The sequence below is a fragment of the Erythrolamprus reginae genome, chromosome 13, assembly GCF_031021105.1.
Source record: "Erythrolamprus reginae isolate rEryReg1 chromosome 13, rEryReg1.hap1, whole genome shotgun sequence".
Classification (NCBI taxonomy): Eukaryota; Metazoa; Chordata; class Lepidosauria; order Squamata; family Dipsadidae; genus Erythrolamprus; species Erythrolamprus reginae.
In genome coordinates this window covers 6912594-6934389 of record NC_091962.1, presented here as the reverse complement: position 1 = coordinate 6934389, position 21796 = coordinate 6912594, and the positions used below count along the sequence as shown (strand labels likewise).

General features: G+C 42.7%; 1 protein-coding gene across 1 annotated transcript; it reads left to right on the top strand.

The window, feature by feature from the left end:
• Positions 1-2193: 2193 nt before the first annotated feature.
• Positions 2194-17835, top strand: DRAP1 (DR1 associated protein 1). Its single transcript, XM_070766703.1, has 7 exons — positions 2194-2392; positions 9213-9285; positions 10588-10681; positions 11830-11949; positions 13372-13462; positions 16357-16442; positions 17545-17835. Exons 1-7 carry the CDS (start codon positions 2351-2353, stop codon positions 17678-17680), a joined length of 642 nt encoding a protein of 213 aa, XP_070622804.1. The 5' UTR covers positions 2194-2350; the 3' UTR covers positions 17681-17835.
• The last annotated feature ends 3961 nt before the right edge of the window (positions 17836-21796 follow it).

The window sequence follows — 21796 nt, the reverse complement described above, 5'->3', positions numbered from 1 at the left end:
TTACTGGAATAAATAATATGAGTAAAAATATAAGTACTACCTAAATACATATATAAGTTGGACAATTCTAATATAATAGCACATTCTCACTACCCTAGCTTCACCCAATAGTTGTCTTAGTTATCAAATCACCCAATTTTCTAAACTCACCTGTATTCACTTCGATTTGAACATGCTAAGAATCCCCCAAAATATCTAACCTAGTTAAAACTCAGGTCAGCATAATATACGGTGCAAATGCATTCCTTCACCTTTAACTGATTTAAGAGTTAATGCTGGTCAGCCAAACCATTAATGAAATAGCAAGGGAAGATATGAAGCAATTAATGATGAAAATTGCATGGCTTGGAATGTTTTTGAGACATGGATAAAGGAGTAGAAAATAGAATAGAGTGGAATAGAAACAAATAGGATAGAATAGGACAATAAAAGTAAAATAGAATAAGAATAGAGAATTTTTTATTGGCCAAGCGTGATTGTACACACAAGGAATTTGTCTTGGTGCATATGCTCTCAGCGTACATAAAATAAAATATACATTTGTCAAGAATCATGTGGTACAACACTTAATGATTGTCATAGGGGTCAAATAAGCAATGAAGAAGCAATATTAATAAAAATCTTAGGATATAAGCAACAAGTTACAGTCATACAGTCAACATGGGAGGAAATGGGTGAAAGGAATGATGAGAAAAACTAGTAGAATAGAAGTGCAGATTTAGTAGAAAGTCTGACAGTGTTGAGGGAATTATTTGTTTAGTAGAGTGATGGCATTAGGAAAAACACTGTTCTTGTGTCTAGTTGTCTTGGTGTGCAGTGCTCTGTAGCAACGTTTTGAGGGTAGGAGTTGAAACAATTTGTGTCCAGGATGTGAGGGGTCAGTAAATATTTTCCCCGCCCTCTTTTTGACTCGTGCAGTATACAGGTCCTCAAATAGAATAAGAATAGAATAGAATTTTCTGACAGCACAATTAACCAGTGGAACAGCTAGCCACCAGAAGTTGTAGGTGCTCTATCACTGGAGATTTTTCAAGAGATTGTTGTTTATCTGAAATGGTACAGAATCTCCTGCTCGAGCATAGGGTTAGTCTAGAATACCTCTATGGTCCCTTCCAATTCTATTATTCAGAGGAGGTGGGGAGAATGAAGAAGGAGGAGAGCAGGATCTCCTGCTTGAGCAAAGGATTGAACTAGAAGACCTCCATGGTCCCTTCCAACTCTTATTATTCTGAGGAGAAGAATGGAGGAGGAGAGCAAGGGGTTGGACTAGACCTCCAAGGCCCTTTCCAGATCTTATTACTAAGAGTTATAGCAAGGTCAGCCCTTGAATTATTACTATTATTATTATTATTATTATTATTTATTATTTATTAGATTTGGATGCCACCCCTCTCCGAAGACTATGGGACCACCTCCTGCCGCATGAACCCCAGCGACCGGTCAGGTCCCACAGAGTTGGCCTTCTCTAGGTCCAGTCGACTAGACAATGTTGCTTGGCGGGGCCTAGAGGAAGAGCCTTTTCTGTGGGGGCTCCGTCAGGCTTGGAGCCATTAGATTCTGCCTCCTGGCCGATGAATGAAATGTATGTTTGCTGGTTTAAATTAGAATGATTGACTTTTTGATGGAGGTTGGGGTTTTAGATAAGCTAATTTTAAACTTAATTGGATTTAGGTATTTTGTAATTGTTTAATAAGTAAGTAGGTAAGTAAGTAGATAGATGTAATCATTTTTAATCGGAAATGCTTTTATGTTGATCCGTGTTTATTTTGTTGTGATCCGCCCTGAGTCCCTGGAGAGTTGGACAGCATAGAAATGCAACTGAATAAATAAAATAAAGAATTATTCTGAGGAAGAGAAGGAGGAGAATGGAAGAGCAGGGGGTTGGACTAGGAAAGTGTTTCCCAACCTTGGCAACTTGAAGATATTTGGACTTCAACTCCCAGAATTCCCAGAATTCCCCAGCCAGCAAATATCTTCAAGTTGCCAAGGTTGGGAAACACTGGACTAGAAGACGTCTAAGGTCCCTGTCAATTCTGTTATCTGAGCTAACGCAAGGTGAGGTTTGCTCCATAGGTCCCTCTGCGCATGCTTAGAAGAGGCGTTCCCCTCCCACACACACCCCTCCTTCACCCTGCAGAGGAATGGGAGGTGCGCGCGCACAGGGCCCTCCCGGCCGCCTTCCAACGCATGGAGGAAGAGGGCGGCGCTAGGACCGCGCGGAGGCCTTCCGGGCCGGCCGGGGCGGCTCCTTCCCAGGCCGCCGCCGCTGGAGCCTCGTCCGGGTGCGGGGCTCGCGCGACAGGCCCGGGCGGAGCTGCCGCTGGAGCCGCCGGCGCGACGGGGAGCCGCCATGCCGAGCAAGAAGAAGAAGTACAACGCGCGCTTCCCGCCGGTGAGAGGCCGCCGGCCCCCAAGGAGAGGGCGCCCCCTCCCCAGCCCTGGAGAATGGGAGGGGTGGCAGGAGGGAATGGGAGGGGAGGGGGCTGATTGCAACAGGGGGGGAGCCTCTCTTGCCTTCCTCCCCTTTGCAACCCCCTCCTCCTTTTGCAACCCCCCCTTCTCCCCTTTGCAACCCCCTCCTCCTTTAAAAACCCCCTTCTCCCCTTTTCAACCCCCCTGCTCTTTTTTTGCAACCCCCTCCATCCGTGTAGCAGATAAGTTTTTTTCAACAATGTATTTTAAATTAGTTTCTTTAAAAAATTAATATTAGATTTTTATTTACTGTATATTGTATTGCTGTTATGTTGTGAGCCGCCCTGAGTCTTTGCAGCAGGGTGGCATACAAATGTAATAAACTATTATTATTATTATTATTATTATTATTATTATTATTATTATTATTATTATTATTATTTTAAAGCCCCCCTTCTCCTCTTTTCAACCCCCTCTTCTTTTTTTGCATTCCCTCCTTTTAAACCTCCCCTTCTCCCCTTTTAAACCAATTTTTTTGCAAACCCCTCCTCCTTTAAAAGCCCCCCCTTCTCCCCTTTGCAGAGCCCCTCCTTTAAAAAAAAAAACCCTTCCCCCCCTTCGCAGCCTCCTCCTCTTTTTTTGCAATCCCCTCCATCTCCGGCTTTGCAAACCCCTTCACCCCCTTTGCAGCTCTCTCTTCTCCTTTTGCGACCCCCTCCTTTTTAACCCCCCCTCTTCTTTGAAAGCCCCCTCCCCTTTCTTTCTCTTCAAACCCCTTCCCTCTTTGAGCCCCACCCTCCTGCTTCAACGCCCCCCCTGCCGCTTTGCAGCCCCCGTTTGCAACTCCTTATTGCGACCCCCCTCCTCTTTTTAAACTTCCCCTTTGAAAAACCTCTTTCCTTCCTTCCTTTTGCAGCCCCCTCCTCTGTTACAGCCCCCTCCTCCTTTTGCAATCCCTTTGCACCCCCCTCTCCAATTCCCCTCGTCTTGCAACCCCTCCCCATTTCCCACAGCCCCCTCCTCTCTTTTGCAGTCTCGGGCCCTATTTCCAGGGTACCCTTCCCCATTGTGCTTCCCTGGGGGGTCATCAAAGCCAGCCCCCTCCTCTCTTACTACCATCCTTGCTGCAGCAGCTGTTTCCTGCCTCCATCTCTGGGTTTTAAGACCCCCCACCCTTGCAATAAACAGATGTTGGGAACTTTTTTGCAATGGGGGGAAAGAGAGGAACCCCCTTTGCCCCCTTCCTCTCCAACCCAAGCTGAGCATTGGCTGCCCCCACCACCCCAAGTGTCTTTCCAGCTCTGGCAAAAGCCGTAACATGGTTTATTTGTCTGTATTGTAGGTAAAACTATGATTTACGGCTTCGGGATAGCATATACTGTATAGCAAGCTTTGGCCACTTCCAGATGTGATGGTTGGGTAAACCGCTGTTATTTCCTAGACAGCAAATAACATCGGTCAGGCTGGCTGAGGATTATGGGCGTTGTAGCCTGCGATGGCGAGGAGAGATTATAAGGATTATGGTCCAGCGCTATTTAAAGTGTCAAATTATTTTGATCATTTTTCACCTTGCTGAGGCCGGCGTCTTGGCAGTGCCATTGCAATGGTATTTTTTTAAAATTTCGCTATAACTTAGGATGCTAAAAATATTTTGGTGTGACCCTTGAGTTTTTAAAAATACACTGCTCAAAAAAAATAAAGGGAACACTCAATTAACACACCCTAGATCTGAATGAATGAAATATTCTCCTTGAATATTTCATTTGCACAACTATTCCATTTGTACAACAGCATGTGAAATTGACTGTCGGTCAGTGTTGCTTCCTAAGTGGACAGTTTGACTTCAAAGAGGTTTGATTTACTTGGAGTTATATTCTGTTGTTTAAGTGTTCCCTTTATTTTTTTGAGCTGTGTGTGTGAGAGAGAGTGTGTGTATTCTTTTTCTCCAGTTGGAAACCTTTTTATTTTCAAATCTTTTAAGATGTCATGATGACTATACATTAAACTGTGATTTGTTTCAGCCATGGTTTATTACAGGAACTCAAATAGTTTGGGATTCAGAGTGAACTGGTCCATAATAGGGTTGGTTGGTAGTTTATTTATTTATTTATTGGATTTGTATGCCACCCCTCTCCGGAGACTCGGAGCGGCTAACAGCAACAGTAAAATAGTGTACAATAGTAATCTAATACTAAAAACGATTAAAAACCCATTAATATAAAAACCAAATATACATACATACATACCATGCATAGAATTGTAAAGGCCTAGGGGGAAAGAGGATCTCAATTCCCCCATGCCTGATGGCAGAGGTGGGTTTTAAGTAGTTTACGAAAGGCAAGGAGGGTGGGGGCAATTCTAATCTCTGGGGGGAGTTGGTTCCAGAGGGCCGGGGCCGCCACAGAGAAGGCTCTTCCCCTGGGTCCCGCCAAGCGACATTGTTTAGTTGACAGGACCCGGAGAAGATCCACTCTGTGGGACCTAACTGGTCGCTGGGATTCGTGCGGCAGAAGGCGGTCCCTGAGATAATCTGGTCCGGTGCCATGAAGGGCTTTATAGGTCATAACCAACACTTTGAATTGTGATCGGAAACTGATCGGCAGCCAATGTAGACTGCGGAGTGTCGGTGTAACATGGGCAAATTTAGGAAAGCCCATGATAGCTCTCGCAGCTGCATTCTGCACGATCTGAAGTTTCCGAACATTTTAATGCCAAGCTAAACATTTGGTTTATCAATCATGGTTCATGTCAGAGGGCATCGTGCCATCCACCGAGTTGTGGTTAAGTCAACAAACCTAGATTAAGGCACAGGCCTTTTAAAAAGGCTGTTCTTCATAAAGGCTGTTTTCTTTTCTCTGGGTTTGTTCATATCTTTAGTTACATTCCGCCTTAAAATAAATAAACTCGTGTTATCATTTGTGTTGCATTGTAACTCTCTCCCTGGCTTTTTTTGTACACTGAAAACATTCCAGCATTAGTTTTTACACCTCTGTTTTCTGGCGATACAAAAGAATGTACTATACATATTTCACATTTGGAATAATATTGTGTTCAGTCCTGGAGACCTCACCTACAAAAAGAGATTGATAATATTGAACGGGTCCAAAGGCGGGCTGCAAAAATGGTGGAAGGTCTTATCAGGAAAGACCATGAACTCCATCTGTATAGTCTGGAGCAGTGTTTTTCAACCAGTGTGCCGGGGCACACTAGTGTGCCGCGAGACATGGTCAGGTGTGCCGCGAAGCTCAGAAAGAAAGAGAGAGGGAAAGAAAGAGAGAGAGAAAGAAAACAATAGAGAGAGAGAAAGAAAGCAAGAGAGAGAGAGAGAGAAAGAAAGGCAGGGAAGGAGGGAGAGAGAGCAAAAAAGAGAGGAAGGAAGGAAGAGAGAAAGAAAGAGGGATGGAGAGAGAGAGGAAGGAAGAGAGAGAAGGAGGGAGAGAAATAGAGCGAAAGGAAGGAAGAGAGAGAGAGAGAGATAATTTTTTTGTCCAAACTTTTTTTAGCCCCCCCACTCCCCTCCCCGCTCAATGTGCCCCATGATTTTGTATATGTAAAAAATGTGCCGCAGCTCAAAAAAGGTTGAAAATCACTGGTCTGGAGGACAGAAGGGAACGGGGGGACATGATCGAAGCATTGAAATATGTTAAATGGTTAAATAAGGTTCAGGAGGGGTGTTTTCAATAGGAAAGTGAACCCAAGAACAAGGGGACACAATCTGAGGTTAGTTGGGGGAAAGATCAAAAGCAACATGAGAAAATATTTGACTGAAAGAGTAGTAGAGGCTTGGAACAAACATCCAGCAGATGTGGTTGGTAAATCCACAGTAACTGAATTTAAACACGCCTGGGATAAACATACCGTATATCCATCCTAAGTTAAAATACAGGGCAGACTATATGGACCATGAGGTCTTTTTCTGCCGTCAATCTTCTATGTTTCTATGAAAAAGTCAGATTACTGTAATATGTTGTGCAAAGACAAAAACCTGTGGTTAGGCGGGGGAAAGATCAGAAGCAACGGGAGAAAATATTATATGACGGAAAGAGTAGTAGATGCTTGGAACAAACTTCCAGCAGACGTGGTTGGTAAATCTTACAGTCACTGAATTTAAACATGCCTGGGATAAAGATATATCCATCCTAAGATAAAATACAGGGAATAGTAAAAAGGCAGACTAGATGGACCATGAGGTCTTTTTCTGCCGTCAATCTTCTATGTTTCTAATGTGTTTCTTCTAGTGGATGTCTATGATTCTCACTCATCCATCCAAAAGTTGTTGTTTTTTAAAAAAAAATAAGGAAAACTAAGCTGAGTTTGGGGTTAGTTGGTATTACAGGCATTGCTTGATTTGTGACCCCCCCAATGGAGCCCAAATTTTCTGTAGGTAAGTGAGACATTTGTTCAGTGAACTTTTGTCCTGTTTTAGGACCTGAAGTGTTGTTAAGTGAGGACAATTAGTTGTGACTTTTTCACATTTTTTTCTGGGCAGCACGGAGCCGTAGTGGGTTCCACTTTACCTTTGCTACGGGCTTGGGAACGGGAGTGTGCGAGCGGAGCATTTTTGATGACGTCTGGGCGTGTGGGCGGAGCCTCTCCGTGTCGCCTCTACAGGTTCGCTGAACCAGTGAGAACTGGTAGCAACCCACCTCTGGTTGGAAGCCATAATAATAATAATAATAATAATAATAATAATAATAATAATAATAATAATAATTTATTAGATTTGTATGCCGCCCCTCTCCGAAGACTCGGGGCGGCTCACAACAATAATAAAAACAATATTACAGCGAAACAAATCTAATGTTAAAAAGAAGCATATAAAACCCTATCATATTTAAAACCAAACAACACGTACATACCAAACATAAAATATAAAAAAGCCTGGGGGAAGGTGTCTCAGCTCCCCCATGCCTGGCGATATAGGTGGGTCTTGAGTAGTTTACGAAAGACAAGGAGCGTGGGGGCAGTTCTAATCTCCGGGGGAAGTTGGTTCCAGAGGGCCGGGGCCACCACAGAGAAGGCTTTTCCCTTGGGGCCCGCCAAACGACATTGTTTAGTCGACGGGACCCGGAGAAGGCCAACTCTGTGGGACCTTATCAGTCGCTGGGATTCGTGCGGTAGCAGGCGGTTCCGGAGGTACTCTCTGCTTTCAATTTCTAGCTACAGTGGTACCTCTACCTAAGAACGCCTCTACTTACAAACTTTTCTAGATAAGTAACGGGTGTTCAAGATTTTTTGGCCTCTTCTTAAGAACCATTTTCTACTTAAGAACCCGAGCCCGGAAAAATTTCCCAGGAAATTTGAGAGCGGCACAAAGGCCTGGCCAGTTTCCTGCCATTCCCCCTTTAATCCCGGCCATCTTGGGCTTTTCTGGGCTGCCAGAGGAGCCTTTCGGTGGCACTTAAGGAGGCTTTGGCAGCCCAGAGCGAACGGACCATTTTCCTTTCTCTGGGCACTTGGAGAGGGAATAAACCTCTGTCAGCACCCAGAGAAAAGAAATATTCCCTTTACTCTGGGCAGCGACTGTCCTCCTCCTCTTCTTCCTCCTCCCACCCAAATTCCAAGCTTTTATTTCTTTCCTAATGAGTTTGCATGCATTATTTGCTTTTACATTGATTCCTATGGGAAAAATTGCTTCTACTTAAGAACGTTTCTACTTAAGAACCTGGTCACGGAACGAATTAAGTTCGTAAGTAGAGGTACCACTGTATTTCAAGCCATTTCTATAACAACCAGAGTCGGTCAGGTCATCATAACCTCAAATGAGAATTTCTTTTTTTTCCCCCGCCAGCCTCAAGGACAAATTGCAGAAACCGTTTCCAAGTAGGGGGAAAAAATTATTTCTCCTCTCTTAATTAAAGTCAAATTATGGGAATCGGATACGGATTAACAGACTTGGAAGTGGACCTTGTGGGGACACCCACCCACTCCCGGTAACTTTGAATGGTCACTAAGCGAATGAATGTAAGTCTAGGCTTACAACAGTTCATTTAGTGACCATTCAAAGTTACAACAGCACTGGAAAAATGTGATTTGTGACTGGTTTTCCCATTGATGACGATGATGATGATGATGATTATTATTATTATTTATTAGATTTGTATGCCGCCCCTCTCCGCAGACTCAGGGTGGCTCACAGCAGTGATAAAACAATATACAGTAACAAATCTAATATTAAAAGTCTAAAATAAAAAATCTAACATTAAAAGTCTAAAATCCCCATTATTTAAAAAACATACACACAAACATACCATACATAAAACTACATAGGCAAGGGGAGATGTCTCAGTTCCCCTATGCTTGACGGCAGAGGTGGGTTTTAAGGAGTTTACGAAAGGCAAGGAGGGTGGGGTCAATCCTAATCTCTGGGGGGAGCTGGTTCCAGAGGGTTGGGGCCGCCACAGAGAAGGCTCTTCCCCTGGGCCCCGCCAGCCGACATTGTTTAGTCGACGGGACCCAGAGAAGGCCAACTCTGTGGGACCTAACCGGCCGCTGGGATTTGTGCGGCAGAAGGCAGTCTCGCAGATATTGTGATCCGGTGCCATGAAGGGCTTTATAGGTCATAACCATCACTTTGAATTGTGACCGGAAACTGATCGGCAACCAATGCAGAATGAATGACCGCTGCAAAAAAAGGTCGTAGCAACATAAACATTGGGCTCCGTGTGGTCGTAAGTTGAGGACTCCCTGTATTGTAAAACTTGTTTATATTGTAGGACCAGTCATTAAAACATTCCTCTCTCGTCTCCCCATCCTTTCTCTCCCTCTTTCTCTCCTTCTCTCGCTTTTCCATTTGAAAGGCTCGGATCAAGAAGATCATGCAGACCGATGAAGAAATTGGCAAAGTGGCCGCTGCGGTCCCCGTGATCATTTGTATCCTCTTTGTCCTGCGTGTGTGTGTGTGTGTGTGTGTGTGTTTTGTGTGTGTATAGCCATTGTAGGACTTTGGTGCTCTCTGAGTTTGGTGGTTTCCTTCCAGATATTTCATGACCCAACTCGGTAATATCATCAGTGCTAGAAGGAAATGGGGATTGTGGAGAGGGGGGAATTAATAATAATAATAATAATAATAATAATAATAATAATAATAATAGGAGGAGGACAAGTAGGAAAGAAAAAGAGAGAAGAGGATGAATAAAGAAAATAATAATAATAATAATAATAATAGGAGGAGGACAAGTAGGAAAGAAAAAGAGAAGAGGATGAAGAAGGAAATAATAATAATAATAATAATAATAGGAGGAGGACAAGTAGGAAAGAAAAAGAGAGAAGAGGATGAAGAAGGAAAATAATAATAATAATAATAATGGGGGGAGGGGGAGGAGAAGTAGGGAAGAGAAAGAGAGAAGAGGATGAAGAAGGTAAATAATAATAATAATAATAATAATAATAATAATAATAATAATAATATAGGGAGGAGGACAAGTAGGAAAGAAGAAAAAAAGGAGAAGGAAAAGAAATAATAATAATAATAATAGGAGGAAGACAAGAAAGGAGAAGAAGAAGAAAAGATGATGATGATGATGATATAATTAATCAAGGTAATTTGATGCTCTCTGAGCTTGGTTATTTCCTTGAAGACCTTTCAGGACCCAACTAGATAATATCATCATTGGTAGAAAGAAATGGGGATTATGGAGTGGAGGAGGGATTAATAATAAAAATAGTTATAAAAATAATAATTATCATTATTATTATTATTATTATTATTATTAATTATTATTAATTAGATTTGTATGCTGCCCTTCTCCAAAGACTCGGGGCGGCTGTGGGAAAGTTGCATTTTATTAGCGATGTCAGATTGGCACATCTGGGAAAACCCGAATCTGAAAGCTTCCTGGTTTCCCACACTCCCCAAAAAAAGTCCAAGTTCCCTGCTCCAGCACCCACATGTCCCATCAGTGCACCGCCTCAACTGGAGATGCCTCCCAGGCACAGCCCTCCAGGTGCAGGAGAGAGTGACCTTGACTCTTGGAGGAAGGAATGTTGCTTTGACTATGGTTCCCCACTCGCACAAGTCTCCCCCTCCCAGTTTCCCATATGTGGCAGGACCGAAGATCCATCCAAGGCCCCAAATTGTGTTTTCCACACCTGACAATCGTGTGATTTGATTGGAGGGGGAGGGAATGAGATGGGGGGGGTTGTTTGCTCTTCATCCTTAACTCCGATCCGCAGCACGAGCGCTAGAGCTGTTCCTGGAGTCGCTGCTGAAGACCGCCTGCCACGTCACCCAATCCAGGAATGCCAAAACGATGACAACGTCTCACCTGTGAGTATTGGCTACTGTTCCTTCTTCCCCCCCCCCCCCCCCGCTTCCCCTCTTCTCAGGATAGAGCCCTCTTGCTCATCAGAATGGTTGCCACTGAGTTCCAAGGACTGGAATATCGGGAGTGGTGGGTAGGGGCGGTCTTCCTTCTTTATAATCCTGAGGACTAGAATCTTGCCTGGGGCCTTGTGGTAGAACGAGGCAACGCAGGCCGTTTTTCTCAAAAGAGTATACAGTATACTTATAGAAGTACAAGCCACAGAAATTTGGAGCTCAAATGCAATCGTAAGTCGAGGACTATCTATTTATGAGGTTTTTATGATGGCTATGATTTATCACATATCTTTTATGTACAATGAGAGTTTAAGCACCGAAGACAAATTCCTTGTGTGTCCAATCACGCCTGGCCAATAAAATATTCTATTCTATTCTATTCTCTATTCCCTATTCCTTATTCTATTCCTCTATTCTATTCCTTGTTCTATTCCTTATTCTCTTCTGTTCTATTTCCTATTCTATTCCTTATTCTATTATATTCCTTATTCTATTATATTCCTTATTCTATTATATTTCTTATTCTATTCCTTATTTTATTCTGTTCCTTATTCTATTCTATTCCTTATTCTATTCTGTTCTATTCCTTATTCTATTATATTTCTTGTTCTATTTTATTCTATTCCTTATTCTATTCTATTCCTTATTCTATTCTGTTCTATTTCTTATTCTATTCCTTATTCTATTATATTTCTTATTCTATTCCTTATTCTATTCCTTATTCTGTTCTATTCCTTATTCTATTCTATTCCTTATTCTATTCCTTATTCTATTCTATTCTATTCCTTGTTCTATTCTATTCCTTATTCTATTCTGTTTCTTATTCTGTTCCTTATTCTATCCCTTCTTCTATTCTCTTCTGTTCTCCTATATTTCTATTTCTATTACATCTGCAACAAATAATAAACAAATGATTTTGAACTTGCCTAAGTTCACCAATACGGATGGCTTCCTGTGGGCACCCCAATCCCCCCTTGACCTTCTCCCCCAAAACCAGGAGATGATCTTCCCCAGATTTAAAACCGAATTCCTCCTTTCCCACCTCGCCAGGCTGGTTGGGCCAATGCAGGTAACCCAAGGATGTGTGGATTTTGCAGGAAGCAGTGCATAGAACAGGAGCAACAGTTTGACTTCCTGAAGGACCTGGTGGCTTCGGTACCTGACATGCAAGGCGACGCCGAGGACAACCACATGGAAGGCGAGAAGGTCTCCCGTCGGTAGGTCGCGGGAGTCAACCCAAAAAGTCCCACAGCAATCCCTTCGAGCGAGACGGGAAATATACACTGCTCAAAAAAAAATAAAGGGAACACTCGAATAATACATGCTAGATTTGAATGAATGAAACATTGAATATTTCATTTGCACAACTATTCCATTTGCGCATCTAGAAATTGACTGTCCATCAGCTTCCTAAGTAGACAGTTTGATTGCACAGAGGTTTGATTTACTTAAGAGTTCTATTGTGTTGTTTAAGCATTCCCTTTATTTATTTATTTTTTGAGCAGTGTATATTGTCTTTAACTTACAACCGTTTCGTTACAGTGACCGTTCGAAATTACGAGCGGGGAGGAAAACCTGATGGAAAAAAAATGAAAAATCGGGCACGATTCATTGAAGAAAGCCCGTGATTCACCTAACAACGAAGGGCAAAAGTTGTAAAACCAGGCAGGATTCACTTAAGAACGGCAGTGATTCACTTAAGAACGGCAGTGATTCACTTAACAGCCATGGCAAAAGAGATTGTAAAACCAGGCATGATTCATTTAAGAACTGCAGTGATTCACTTAACAACCGGGGCAAGTGAGGTCATATAAAATCAGGCACGATTCATTGAAGAATGCCCGTGATTCACTTAACAACCATGGCAAAAAGAGGTTCTAAAACCAGGCATGATTCACTTAGGAACTGCAGTGATTCACTTAACAACCATGGCAAGCGAGATCATAAAATCAGGCACGATTAATTGAAGAACGCCCGTGATTCACTTAACAACCATGGCAAAAGTTGTAAAACCAGGCAGGATTCCCTTAAGAATTGCAGTGATTCACTTAAGAACGGCAGTGATTCACTTAACAACCATGGCAAGCGAGATCATAAAATCGGGCACGATTCATTGAAGAACGCCCGTGACTCACTTAACAACCATAGCAAAAGTTGTAAAACCAGGCAGGATTCACTTAAGAATTGCAGTGATTCACTTAACAACCAAGGGCAACAGAGGTAATAAAATCAGGCACGATTCACTTAAGAACTGCAGTGATTCACTTAACAACCAAGGGCAAAAGAGGTAATAAAATCAGGCACGATTCACTTAAGAACTGCAGTGATTCACTTTAACAGCCACGGCAGAAGTTGTAAATCCTGGCATGATTCACTTAAGAACTGTAGCGATTCGCTTAACAACCTAGGAGAAAAAGGAAATCGTAAAATCAAAGCAAAGTTGGCTGTTGTATGACATGTGGACTTCAATTCCCAGAATTCCTGAGCTGGCATGATTGGCTCAAGAATTCTGGGAGTCGAACTCCACAAGTCATAGGAGAGCCAACTTTGCTTACCCCTGCACTAGTGGACATAAGCCGAGGACTACCCATCATAAAAACCAAACCACTGGTCCCTTCCCCCCCCCTCTTCTTCGGTAGGGGCCGGAAACCTGGCAGCGGGCGAAGGAACGGCGGCACGGCAGGGAAAGGAAAGGATCAGAAGCAATCCGGCACAGACTCGGAACAGGATGTAAGTGGGTGGCAAAACGTGGCATTTTCTCAGGAGTGGATGAAGGGAGGTGGGTGTATTCTGGGGTCCGAACGGTGATGCAAGCAGCATTATTTTCCCATAATGCTTTGGGTCCCTTTGCTTGGGTCCAAGGGAGAAATACAGGAAGTAGCCACCAAGCACCTATCCATTTGTTTTCCTGTTATTTCTCCATTATTATTATTATTATTATTATTATTATTATTATTATTATTATTATTATTATTATTTTTAATTATTATTATTATCATTATCATTATCATCATCATTATATCATTATTATTATTATTATTATCATTATTATTATTATCATCATCATCATTATTATTATTAGCATTATTATTATTATCATCTTCTATACACCAAAGCATAACATACAAACGTGTACTGTTAGGAATCTTGATTCCTTTCATAGTTAGCATTGAAGTTCAGTTCATCAAAAATTCACTTTAGAAAGTTGACGGAAATACGATGTAAAAAAAATAAAATAAAATAGTAAATTCCAAATTAATTCATCTTTGCATACACATAATCACAACAAAACACGAACTCTTCTATGACTTGTGGATTTCAACTCCCAGAATTCTCGAGTCTACGGAGAGGGGCAGCATACAAATTTAATAAAATAATAATAATAATAATAATAATAATAATAATAATAATAATAATAATAAACACACAACAGATACAAACTTAAAGTAAACCGCTCTAAACTCGACTGCAGGAAATACTACAGTATTTTAGTTAACCCAACTGTAAATAAAATAAAATAAAATAGTAAATTCCAAATTAATTCATGTTTGCTCCTGTGTAATCTTTGCATACACATAATCACATCAAAACATGAACTCTTCTATGACTTATGGACTTCAACTCCCAGAATTCTCGAATCTACGGAGAGGGGCGGCATACAAATTTAATAAAATAATAATAATAATAATAATAATAATAATAATAATAATAAACACACAACAGATACAAACTTAAAGTAAACCGCTCGAAACTCGACTGCAGGAAATACGATTTTAGTTAACCCAACTGTAAATAAAATAAAATAAAATAGTAAATTCCAAATTAATTCATGTTTGCTCCTGTGTAATCTTTGCATACACATAATCACAACAAAACATGAACTCTTCTATGACTTATGGACTTCAACTCACGGGATTCTCGAGTCTACGGAGAGGGGCAGCATACAAATTTAATAAAATAATAATAATAATAATAATGAACACACAACAGATACAAACTTAAAGTAAACCGCTCTAAACTCGACTGCAGGAAATACTATTTTAGTTAACCCAACTGTAAATAAAATAAAATAAAATAGTAAATTCCAAATTAATTCATGTTTGCTCCTGTGTAATCTTTGCATACACATAATCACATCAAAACACGAACTCTTCTATGACTTGTGGACTTCAACTCCCAGAATTCTCGAGTCTACGGAGAGGGGCGGCATACAAATTTAATAAAATAATAATAATAATAATAATAATAATGAACACGCAACAGATACAAACTTAAAGTAAACCGCTCTAAACCCGACTGCAGGAAATACGGCTTTAGTAACTGAGTAGTTGATGCACGGAACTCACTACATGACTCTGTAGTATCATCACTTGACCCCCCAAAACTTTACCCTTAGACCTCTGCCGATTTCTAAGAGGTCAGTAAGGGGCACCAGCGTGCCTTCCGCCCTCTGTCCTAAAGTTTCTCTCTTACTAGTATCATGTATATAAATACTGTATTGTTATATCTTTGTATACCACCAATATGTACTTGACAAAACAAATAAACAGAATATTTTACTGAAACTTTAACATCCACTCCTGGCCCATGAGTGAAGAATTATGAAATGAATGGGAATGATTGGGTTTGTTTTTTGTTTTTTTAAGAAACTATTTAGGGGTTTTGGAGTATAACTTTGTTTAGATATTTATTTGTCTTAGCATTGAGATTTTAATGTATTTTAATATTAGATTTCTTTATATTCTGTACTTGCTCAGTTTGAGGCACCCTGAGGTCCAGGAGAAAGGCAGCATAGAAATCTTATTACATTAAATTAAATTAAATAAATATTTATCCTTTTTACCTCCATGGTGACTATACGCTCTTCTATGGATACACATTTGTTTTCTGATCTTTTTAAAAAATTATTATTTACAACTATGTACAGATAATAATTGGGAGTTACACATTCTATACTCTTATTTATTTATTTGTTATTTTATTAATTGGATTTCCGAGGATTTGGGGTGGCTCACAACATACAATAATATACAATACTTCGTATAATCCAATTAACTAGTTAAAATTCTAACACACACACACACACACACAAAAACCCATAAAGAAAAATTATTATTAACCTTGGGTGGCACAGAAGTTGAATGAATGAATAGAATAAAATAAAAATAATAATAATAGGTAGGTAGGTAGACAGACAGACAGACAGGTAGATAGATGGTAGGTAGGTAGGTAGGTAGGTAGGTAGATAGATAGATAGATAGATAGATAGATAGATAGATAGATAGATAGATAGATAGATAGATAGATAGATAGGAAGATAGGAAGATAGGAAGATAGATATATAGATTAGGTAGGTAGGTAGATTAGGTAGTAGGTAGGTAGGTAGGTAGATAGATAGATAGATAGATAGATAGATAGATAGATAGATAGATAGATAGATAGATAGATAGATTAGATAGTCAGTCAGTCCTAGGTCACCTTTTATCAATGCCGTTGTAACTTTGAATGGTCACTAAATAAACTGTCGTTAAGTCGAGGACTACCTGTATAGACAGGGTTGGACTAGATGACCTCTAAGGGTCCCTCCTCACTCTCGTTATTCCGTTCTGTTCCTTTCCTGACAGGATGATTCGGAAGAGAGCGAAAGCAACGGCGAAGAGGAAGCGTTGCAGATCTCATCTACGCAACCGGCTGCTATGCACCCCCCTACGTAATTCTCCCTTTCTTTTTCTTACCTGCTTTGGAAGATCTGTGGGTGTTTGGGACAAGCCCTCCACTTACGACCCCCATCGAGCCCAGAAATTCCTGTCGCTAAGCGAGACCCTTGTTAAGAAAGGGGATCAGCTGGGGCGCTGCGTAATAGGAACCAGTTTTGGATCACGTGACCCTGGGGATGCCTAATGGTCTGATGCAGGGGTAGTCAAAGTTGGCTTTTCTATGAATTATGGACTTCAACTCCCAGAATTCCTGAGCCAATCATGCTAGCTCAGGAATTCTGGGAGTTGAAGTCCACATGTCGTAGAAGAGCCAGCTTTGCCGACCCCTGGACGTGTGAAAGACAGTCACAGGTCACTTTTTCAGGGACATTGATTGGCCCAAAGTCACTGGCTTTCATGCCAAAGGCAGGAGTAGAACTCATTGTCTCCTGGTGATTGGCCCAAAGTCACCCAGTAGGGTTTCATGTCTAAGGCGGGACTAGAACTCACCGTCTCCTGGTGATTGGCTGAAAGTCACCCAATTGGTTTTCATGCCAAAGGAGGGACTAGAACTCCCCGTCTGCTGGTGATTGGTCCAAAGTCACCCAATTGGTTTTCATGCAAAGGTGGGACTAGAATTCATTGTCTCCTGGTGATTGACTCAAAGTCACCCTGCTGGCTTTTATGTTTAAGATGGAATTAGAACTCACTGTACCCTGCCGATTGGTCCAAAGTCACCCAATTGGCTTTCATGCCAAAGGCGGGACTAGAACTCATCATCTCCTAGCGATTGGTCCAAATTCACTCAACCCACTTTCATGCCAAAGGCAGGACTATAACTCATCGTCTCCTAGTGATTGGTCCAAAGTCACCCAATTGGCTTTCATGCCAAAGGCGGGACAAAAACTCATCGTCTCCTAGCGATTGGTCCAAAGTTGTTCAGTACACTTTCATGCCAAAGGCGGGACTAGAACTCGTCTCCTAGTGATTGGTCCAAAGTCACTCAACCCGAACTAGAACTCAAGTCTCCCACTTTGCCCCCAATATCTCGATTTTCAGCTTGGGGTGCCTAAAAACCGCGGCTGATTCTTCTCTCTCTCTCTTTCTTTCCTGCAGAGCCCCTGCACCGTTCCTCCATTTTACAGCCGCTCCAGTGACCACTGACCCCTTGCCGGTACCCGCCACCAACAGGAACAATCCCAGTTGCACTTCCGCCTGCGCCGGTCCAGGCAGGAGAAGAGGAAGATTATGACTCTTAACGCCCCCCCCCTCCAAAAAAACCCGGTTCCGTTTTCACTGCTGCCATTTGGGGGTGGGAGGGAGGGAGGGAGGGGTGGGAGGTGGGAGGAAGCCAGGGGGTTTGAAAGGGTCTGTTCTTAAATTTATTAAAAAAGAGAAAAGTCTCAAGAGGCGATTGTGGGGTGTATATATATATTTTTCCCCGCCAGAATTTAGTTGTTTGTTTATTTGTCCGTTTGTTTGAATTCGATGCCGCCCTTCTCTAAGCGAATCAAGATGGTGTACAATATAGTAAATATTGTACAGTGGTACCTCTACCTAAGAACGCCTCTACTTACGAAGTTTTCTAGAGAAGAAACGGGTGTTCAAGATTTTTTTTGCCTCTTCTCAAGAACTATTTTCCACTTACAAGCCCGAGCCTCCGAAACTGTAACCGGAAAAAGCAGGGAGAAGCCTCCGTGGGGCCTCTCTAGGAATCTCCTGGGAGGAAACAAGGCCGGAAAAGGCAGGGAGAAGCCTCCGTGGGGCGTCTCTAGGAATCTCCTGGGAGGAAGCAGGGCCGGAAAAGGCAGGGAGAAGCCTCCGTGGGGCCTCTCTAGGAATCTCCTGGGAGGAAACAGCCGGAAAAAGCAAGGAGATGCCTCCGTGGGGCCTCTCTAGGAATCTCCTGGGAGGAAACAGGGCCGGAAAAAGCAAGGAGATGCCTCCGTGGGGCCTCTCTAGGAATCTCCGGGGAGGAAACGGGGCCGGAAAAGGCAGGGAGAAGCCTCCGTGGGGCCTCTCTAGGAATCTCCTGGGAGGAAACAAGGCCGGAAAAGGCAGGGAGGAGCCTCCTTGGGGCCTCTGTAGGAATCTCCTGGAAGGAAACAGGGCCAGAAAAAGCAAGGAGATGACTCCGTGGGGCCTCTCTAGGAATCTCCTGGGAGGAAACAGGGCCGGAAAAGGCAGGAGAAGCTTCCGTGGGGCCTCTGTAGGAATCTCCTGGGAGGAAACAGGGCTGGAAAAAGCAAGGAGATGCCTCCGAGGGGCGTCTCTAGGAATCTCCTGGGAGGAAACAAAGCCGGAAAAAGCAAGGAGATGCCTCCGTGGGGCCTCTCTAGGAATCTCCTGGGAGGAAACAGCCGGAAAAAGCAAGGAGATGCTTCCGTGGGGCCTCTAGGAATCTCCTGGGAGGAAACAGGGCCGGAAAAGGCAGGGAGAAGCCTCTGTGGGGCCTCTCTAGGAATCTCCTGGGAGGAAACAAGGCCGGAAAAGGCAGGGAGAAGCCTCCTTGGGGTCTTTCTAGGAATCTCCTGGGAGGAAACAGCACCGCTGTCGTGTGAATCAGCATAGTGACTATGTTAGTATTTTGTTTGAATTTTGATCCCTGATTGCACCATGCCGCCGTCACAAGTCACTTTTCTCAGCACTGCTGTAAACCCGGGATTAGTCACTAAATGGACTATTGTAAGTCCAAGACTTATCGCTACAGTACCACGGCTGTTTCGATGGGCCGACTCTTGTTTCCAATCCAGCCAGCGTTTGAACTCGGAGGCGTTTCCCCAGCATGTTAAGGGAGTACAATGACACCTGTCAGCACAACGTGTTCTACCTGTTTTGTGGTTCCGCCCCTTTTCCACGTCCACAAACGCACCGAACCCACAACTCGCCCAACCGGCTGGCTTGGCAACCTGACACTAAACCACACAGACAACCGGCCTGAGTAAAAACAATAGCCAATTTAACAAGCACAACCTTCGTTTTGCCTTTCCAAAATGGGCTTTTTCCTGACCTCCAGTTGAATTGATTAAATCAGTGTTTCCCAACCTTGGCAACTTGGAGATATCTGGACTTCAACTCCCAGAATTCCGCAGCCAGCATTTTCTGGCTGGGGAATTCTGGGAGTTGAAGTCCAAATATCTTCAAGTTGCCAAGGTTGGGAAACACTGGATTAAATTACCAAAAAAACACCCTAAAACATAGAAGACTGACAGCAAAAAAAGACCTCATGGTCCATCTAATCCAGTGTTTCCCAACCTTGGCCCCATGAAGATATCTGGACTTCAACTCCCAGAATTCCCCAGCCAGCATTCGCTAGCTGGGGAATTCTGGGAGTTGAAGTCCAAATATCTTCAAGCAGCCAAGGTTGGGAAACACTGATCTAATTTGCCCTTATACTATTTCCTGTATTTTTATCTTAGAATGGATCTATGTTTAGATGGAAAGATTAACCGATTCCCACCATGGAGGAACGGAGATGGCAAAATTGAGTTTAATTAGAAGGAAACTAATCTAGTTTTCTTATTATATGGGGAAACAGCTTCTGGAATTTGGCCTTGAGGCTGGGTAGGAAAAAAAATATGAAATACCGATTTGAGGTTATGATGACCAGATGGGCTCCGTTGTTATAGAAATATGTTTGAAATCGCTAGAAGTATAAAGCAAAAGGTTAAGGCTGTCCAACGGCCTTGAAAAAATATTGAAAGTCACTACCGTATTTTTCAGAATATAAAATTGCAGCTTTTTCTTCCTAAAAGAAGATTTGGGTGCATCTTATACTCCGAATGTAGGGGGGGGTTCGAAGCTTTTTTCCCCAGCTCTAACAAGGTTGCTAACATTATTTAAAAAGAAAAAGAAATTGATGACTGGGTTTGATAAAATTATTATTATTATTATTATTATTATTTTTTTTGAAAAGTATACAGTTGTTTATTTCACTAGAACTTTGAGCCCAGATGTTCAGACAATCTCTTCATACGCACAGTAAGATCTCCATATATTCAATAGAAAGATGATTTCACAGATTAACCTCCCAGGGATATCCTCCCATTTTAGAATCGTTATAGACCAAACTGATTTAGATATCAACATGCCCTCAGATATTTGTGCTGGCTAACAACTTGCGTCTACTCCAATTAACTGTTATTATTTATTGGATTTGTATGCCGCCCCTCTCCGTGGACTCGGGGCGGCTAACAACAGTGGTAAAACCAGCATGTGACAATCCAATACTAAAACAGCTAAAAACCCTTGTTATAAAGCCAATCATACATACAAACATACCATGCACAAATTGTAGAAGCCTAGGGGGAAAGAATATCTCAGTCCCCCCATGCCTGACGGCAGAGGTGGGTTTTAAGGAGCTTACGAAAGGCAAGGAGGGTGGGGGCTATTCTAATCCTTGGGGGGAGTTGGTTCCAGAGGGCCGGGGCCGCCACAGAGAAGGCTCTTCCCCTGGGTCCCGCCAAACGACATTGTTTAGTCGACGGGATGCAGGGATTGTTCAATGCTAGGGCTGGAAGGAAGGAAGATAAAGAGAGGGAAGGAGGAAGGGAGGATGGGCAGACAGACAGCTGGACCTCTTCTTCCAACTGCAATTTGTCTTTATTATTTATTTATTTATTATTTGGATTTGTATGCCGCCCCTCTCCGAAGACTCGGGGCGGCTCACAACAAGTGAAAAGCAATCCAATACATAATCCAATTAATTAAAATATTGAAAAATTTAAAAAAACCCATATACTAAAATACATACACACAAGCATACCATATATAAATTCAACGTGCCCAGGGGGAGATGTTTAGTTTCCCCATGCCTGACGGCAAAGGTGGGTTTTGAGGAGTTTGCGGAAGGCAGGAAGAGTAGGGGCAGTTCTGATCTCCGGGGGGAGTTGGTTCCAGAGAGTCGGTGCCGCCACAGAGAAGGCTCTCCCCCTGGGGCCCGCCAACCGACATTGTTTAGTTGACGGGACCCGGAGGAGGCCCACTCTGGGACCTAATCGGTCGCTGGAATTCGTGCGGCAGAAGGCGGTCTCGGAGATATTCTGGTCCGATGCCATGAAGGGCTTTAAAGGTCATAACCAACACTTTGAATTGTGACCGGAAATTGATCGGCAGCCAATGCAGACTGCGGAGTGTTGGTGAAACATGGGCATACCTAGGTAAGCCCATGACTGCTCTCGCAGCTGCATTCTGCACGATCTGAAGTTTCCGAACACTTTTCAAAGGTAGCCCCATGTAGAGAGCATTACAGTAGTCGAACCTCGAGGTGATGAGGGTGTGAGTGACTGTGAGCAGTGAGTCCCGGTCCAGATAGGGCCGCAACTGGTGCACCAGGCGAACCTGGGCAAACGCCCCCCTCGCCACAGCT